The sequence below is a fragment of the Trachypithecus francoisi genome, unplaced genomic scaffold (genome assembly GCF_009764315.1).
Source record: "Trachypithecus francoisi isolate TF-2019V2 unplaced genomic scaffold, Tfra_2.0 Lachesis_group12, whole genome shotgun sequence".
NCBI classification, from domain to species: Eukaryota; Metazoa; Chordata; class Mammalia; order Primates; family Cercopithecidae; genus Trachypithecus; species Trachypithecus francoisi.
In genome coordinates, this window is record NW_022681457.1 from 16,940,623 (window position 1) to 16,946,461 (window position 5,839).

Consider the following 5,839-nt stretch of genomic DNA (forward strand, 5'->3'; position numbering starts at 1 on the left):
AATATAATAAACTACCACCAACCCAGTTTCAGCACATCATTAATATACGTAATAGTTATTGCTTTATACAATTAGTTAAGTACACAGGAGATAGCTAGTCCTTCTGAGTTTTCTTGAATGTTGTGAGGTTTAAGAGTTTGGAGTTGGAGTTGGCTGTATATATGAGAGCAGTGTTAATTATAATTTTTTTTTTGAGACGCGGTCTCACTCTGTTGCCCAGGCTGGAGTGCAATGGTGTGATCTTAGCTCGCTGTAACCTCCACCTCCTGGGTTCAAGTGATCCTCCTGCCTCAACCTCCCGAGTAGCTGGGAGTACAGGCACACACCACTACACTCAGCTAATTTTTGTATTTTTAGTAGAGATAAGTTTTCACCATATTGGCCAGGCTGGTCTCAAACTCCTGGCCTCAAGTGATGCACCGGCCTCGGCCTCCCAAAGTGCTGGGATTACTGGTGTGAGCCACTGCTCTTGGCCTAATTATACTTTATTAAATTCTAATTAAACTAAAGAGATTCTTCACAGCAAAGGAAACTATCACCAGAGTGAGCAGGTAACCTACAGAATGGGAGAAAATTTTTGCAATCTATCCATCTAACATAGGGTTAATATCCAGAATCTACAAAGAACTTAAACAAATTTACAAGAAAAAAACAAGCCCATCAAAAAGTGGGTGAAGGATGTGGACACTTCTCAAAAGACGACATTTATGCAGCTAACAAACATATTTAAAAAAGCTCATCATCACTGGTCATTAGAGAAATACAAATCAAAACCACAATGAGATACCATCTCATACCAGTTAAAATGGTGATCATTAAAAAATCAGGAAACGACAGGTGCTGGAGAGGATCTGGAGAAACAGGGATGTTTTTACACTGTTGGTGGGAGTGTAAATTAGTTCAGCCATTGTGGAAGACAGTGTGGTGATTCCTCAAGGATCTAGAACTAGAAATACCATTTGACCCAGCAATCCCATTACTGGGTATATACCCAAAGGATTATAAATCATTCTACTATAAAGACACACGCACACATGTGTTTATTGCAGCACTATTCACAATAGCAAAGACTTGCAACCAACCCAAATGCCCATCAATGGTAGACTGGATAAAGAAATTGTGGCACATGTACACCGTGGAATACTATGCAGCCATAAAAAAAGGATGAGTTCATGTCCTTTGCAGGGACATGGATGAAGCTGGAAACCATCATTCTCAGCAAACTAACACAAGAACAGAAAACCAAACACTGCATGTTCTCACTCACAAGTGGGAGTTGAACAATGAAAACACATGGACACAGGGAGGGGAACATCACACACTGGGGCCTGTCAGGGGGTTGGGGGCTAGGGGAGGGAGAGCATTAGGAAAAATACCTAATGTAGATGGTGGGTTGATGGGTGCAGCAAACCACCATGGCACGTGTATACCTATGTAATAAACCTGCACGTTCTTACGTTCTGCACATGTATCCCAGAACTTAAAGTATAATAAGTAAATACATATATAAATTTTCAAACTGTATAAAATTTAAAACTTGTATATCAAAATAACATTAAAAATTAAAAGTCAAACAATACACTCTGAAATTTATTTGCCACAAGTGTGATATTCAAAAAATATCTTTATATAAAAAGCTTATACATAGTGATAAGAACATAGTAAAATGTGGGAGAAAAGTGGGTCAAGGGTGTGAATATACAATTCTCAGAAAAAGAAACAACAGTAACTACCAAACTGAATTGTAATTCAGGCAATAAAATAGAAAAAAAAGCTATGTTTATCTACGAAGTGGAAGATTTAAAGAAGCTGTATTCATATTGTGCTGAAGGGAAAATAATGTAATATAACCCTAATGAAAATTAATTTGACAAAATGTGTTACAGACTTAAAGAAATGTATATCCTTTGATCTAAAAATTTTACCAGAGAATTTTCTCCTTAAGGAAATTATGAGAGGTGTGGAAAAGATTTCTCTATGAAGAAACTCATTATAGCATGATTCAGAAGAGTAAAAATATTTGGAGGAAAACTCCCAAAGCCTAACAATAAGAGAATGGTTTTATAAACTATGGTGCAACGACAGAATGTTATAGAATTATTTTCTTTGGCAAATGGTAACATATGTAAAGGATGATCTTATTTACGTAAAATTCACCTCTTTCTCTTTTTTTTTTTTTTTTTTTTTTTTGAGACGGAGTCTTGCTCTGCCGCCCAGGCTGGAGTGCAGTGGCCGGATCTCAGCTCACTGCAAGCTCCGCCTCCCGGGTTTACGCCATTCTCCTGCCTCAGCCTCCCGAGTAGCTGGGACTACAGGCGCCCGCCACCTCGCCCGGCTAGGTTTTTGTATTTTTTTAGTAGAGACGGGGTTTCACCGTGTTCGCCAACAGACACACACACAGAAAAAACACTGGAGAGAAATAAACTGACACACTAACTGTGGTATTCTCTGGATTGTGGGACCATGGTTGGTTTTTATTTTTCTCTCTATTTTTTTCTGTACTTTCTCCTACTTTCCTGAGGAATGTGTATTCACCTTTAGATTCAGAAAAGAAACTTAAAATATTGATTAAAATAATGCTGTCTAGCAAAAAACATAACTTTATGATTATGAACAAGTGAGTAGTATAAATGGCTGTTATTTTTACTAATAACAATTATTCAGTAGTTAGTATGTAATAATATGTCAATATTATTACCATGATTAAAAAGTAATAATTGAGTATTTATTCTATGTAAGGATTTAGTTTAACCTTTTTGGTTATAATATCAATTGCTGCCACCTCATAGAATCATAGTAAGGATTACAATCATTCTTGTTGTATAGATGAGAAAACTGAGACCCCTGATGAATAAGTGGCTTGTTCAACATCGCAGAGCTTTAACTGGTGGAGCCAGGGCTTGAGCTAGGTTTGCTTGACACTGTTTTTCATCACCTGAAGTTCATGGGTGAATTCTCTCCTGGACAGCATAAGCTATCTCCTGGGACAGCCCTTCAAAGTGAGTCTACCTCAGAAGACAACGTGGGTCACAACCTAGGGCCTGCCAGCAGCTCAGCCCAACCTTGTTTGACAGAATCAGTTAGTTGTCAGAGCATCAATTGGAAAAGAGAATTCAGTTTTCCCTAAAGTTGAGGAAAACAGGCTTTCTTCCCTATTTCCTTCAATGCAAACAGGGAAAACACACACAAGAGAGTTCGAGTGCTAGATGCTGACCTTTTTCTAAACAAAGCTTCTGATACCCATTTTCTCTGTCTCCATGCCTGACCCAAACCTCTTCAGATGGATGCTGTTTTCTTCTTCAAAAATATTCATATCTTTAAGCAGGTTACAATCAAGGTCTCCGAGTCTAGGTGCCCTTCTACCTCCATCCAGTGGCTGTGATGCTCCATGAAGTGTTTATATTTAAATCACGGAGGGCAACCTTATTTTTCAATTTTTTTTTTTTTTTTAAAGACAGTCTCTCTCTGTCACCCAGGCTGGATTGCGGTGGCATGATCTCGGCTCACTGCAATCTCCACCTCCTGGGTTCAAGCAATTCTCTGCCTCAGCCTCCCAAGTAGCTGGGATTATAGACACCTGCCACCACGCCCAGCTAATTTCTGTGTTTTTAGTAGAGATGGGGTTTTACCATCTTGGCCAGTCTGGTCTCGAACTCCTGACCTTGTGTTCTACCTGCCTCAGCCTCCTAAAGTGCTGGGATTACAGGCGTGAGCCACTGCACCCGGCCTTTTTCTAGTTCTTAAGAAAGAGTGGTGTGTGGCCTGGGTCACTTTGGTCTCCAAGACCTGTGGTCTCCTACCACACCTTGCAGAGTTGTGGTAAGGATTAGTGATAGCACGCCAAAAGCATATTATTATTATTATTTTTTAAATTTAAGATTAATGTTTGGGGCACAGAGAGGCTGGGGCTGTGGCCAGGCATGGGCTGCATCGGTGGATGGCCTCAGCTGCGAGGAGCTCACTGCGGCCCTAGCCCCGCAGCGGCTGCTCGGACACAAGTTTAACTTCTTTATTCAGCAAAAGTGCGGATTCAGAAAAGCACCCAGGAAGGTTGAACCTCGAAGATCAGACACAGGGACAAGTGGGGAAGCATACAGGAGAAGTGCTTTGATTCCTCCTGTGGAAGAAACAGTCTTTTATCCGTCTCCCTATCCTGTAAGGAGTCTCATAAAACCTTTATTTTTTACTGTTGGGTTTACAGGCTGTGCATTTGGATCAGCTGCTATTTGGCAATATGAATCACTGAAATCCAGGGTCCAGAGTTATTTTGATGATATTAAAGCTGATTGGTTGGATAGCATAAGACCACAGAAAGAAGGAGACTTCAGAAAGGAGATTAACAAGTGGTGGAATAACCTAAGTGATGGCCAGCGGACTGTGACAGGTTTGTGTTAGCTTACACGTTTTAACCATTCAAGGGAAGAGAAATCAAACCAAAAGGTATTATAGCTGCAAATGTCCTTGTATTCTGTTTATGGAGAGTACCTTCGCTGCAGCGGACAATGATCAGATATTTCACATCGAATCCAGCCTCAAAAGTCCTTTGTTCTCCAATGTTGCTGTCAACATTCAGCCATTTCTCCCTATTTCACATGGCAGCAAATATGTACGTTTTGTGGAGCTTCTCTTCCAGCATAGTGAACATTCTGGGTCAAGAGCAGTTCATGGCATTGTACCTATCTGCAGGTGTTATTTCCAATTTTGTCAGTTACGTGGGTAAAGTTGCCACAGGAAGATACGGACCATCACTCGGTGCATCTGGTGCCATCATGACGGTCCTTGCAGCTGTCTGCACTAAGATCCCAGAAGGGAGGCTTGCCATTATTTTTCTTCCGATGTTCACGTTCACAGCAGGGAATGCCCTGAAAGCCATTATCGCCATGGATACAGCAGGACTGATCCTGGGATGGAAATTTTTTGATCATGCAGCACATCCTGGGGGAGCTCTTTTTGGAATATGGTATGTTACTTATGGTCATGAACTGATTTGGAAGAACAGGGAGCCTCTAGTGAAAATCTGGCATGAAATAAGGACTAATGGCCCCAAAAAAGGAGGTGGCTCTAAGTAAAACTGGGGTTGGACAGTAGTGATGCATCTGGTCCATGACGCCTGAGAGCCCCAGGAGACACCGGCCCCAGAATGACCACAGCTATGCTCCCGCCTGGAAGATGCCAGCATCTGGCCTCCCAGTGTTTTCAGCTGTGTCCCCCAGTCTGTCTTTTTAGAAAGTGAATGATGATAAAGTTGTGAAATAAAAGTTTCTATCTAGTTTGTAAAAAAAAAAAAAAGGAGATTAATTTTTAATTTCCAAGAAAAATTATATACATTCATCGTGTACCACATGGTGTTTTAATATCTATACACATTGTGGAATAACAAAATCAAGCTATTTAACATGTACATTACCTTGTTTCTTTGTGTGTTGAGAAGACTTAAAATATCTCTTAACAATTTTCAATTATGCAATATGTTATTATTAACAGTACTCATGATGTACAGTAGATCTCTTAAACATTTCTCATTTCCAGCTGAAATTTGTGTCCTTTGACCAACATTGCTTTAGTCCTCCCACCATCAGCCTCTTGTAACCAGTATTTTACTCTCTGTTCCTATGAGCTTGACTTTTTAAAACTCCACATATAGATAAGATGATACAGTATTTGCTTTATTTTTTTTTCTCCCCAACAAACTTTTATTTCTTTTTTTTTTATTATTATTATACTTTAAGTTCTAGGGTACATGTGCATAACGTGCGGGTTTGTTACATATGTATACTTGTGCCATGTTGGTGTGCTGCACCCATCAACTCGTCAGCACCCATCAACTCGTCACTTACAT

The 5,839-nt window shown here is 40.1% G+C and overlaps 1 protein-coding gene across 1 annotated transcript; it reads left to right on the forward strand.

Annotated features, from left to right (window-relative positions):
• Positions 1–3,882: 3,882 nt before the first annotated feature.
• LOC117093296 (presenilins-associated rhomboid-like protein, mitochondrial) lies at positions 3,883–5,289 on the forward strand. Its single transcript, XM_033228299.1, has 2 exons — positions 3,883–4,384; positions 4,441–5,289. The coding sequence occupies exons 1-2, from the start codon at positions 3,883–3,885 to the stop codon at positions 5,067–5,069; spliced, it is 1,131 nt and encodes a 376-aa protein (XP_033084190.1). The 3' UTR covers positions 5,070–5,289.
• The last annotated feature ends 550 nt before the right edge of the window (positions 5,290–5,839 follow it).

What these genes read in the sequence shown, in the direction of transcription:
- LOC117093296 (XM_033228299.1), top strand. Translation starts at nt 3,883, where the DNA reads ATGTTTGGGGCACAGAGAGGCTGGGGCTGTGGCCAGGCATGGGCTGCA. An exon ending in TGGCCAGCGGACTGTGACAG is followed by an intron (nt 4,385 to 4,440) that starts GTTTGTGTTAGC and finishes TCAAACCAAAAG; the next exon opens with GTATTATAGCTGCAAATGTC.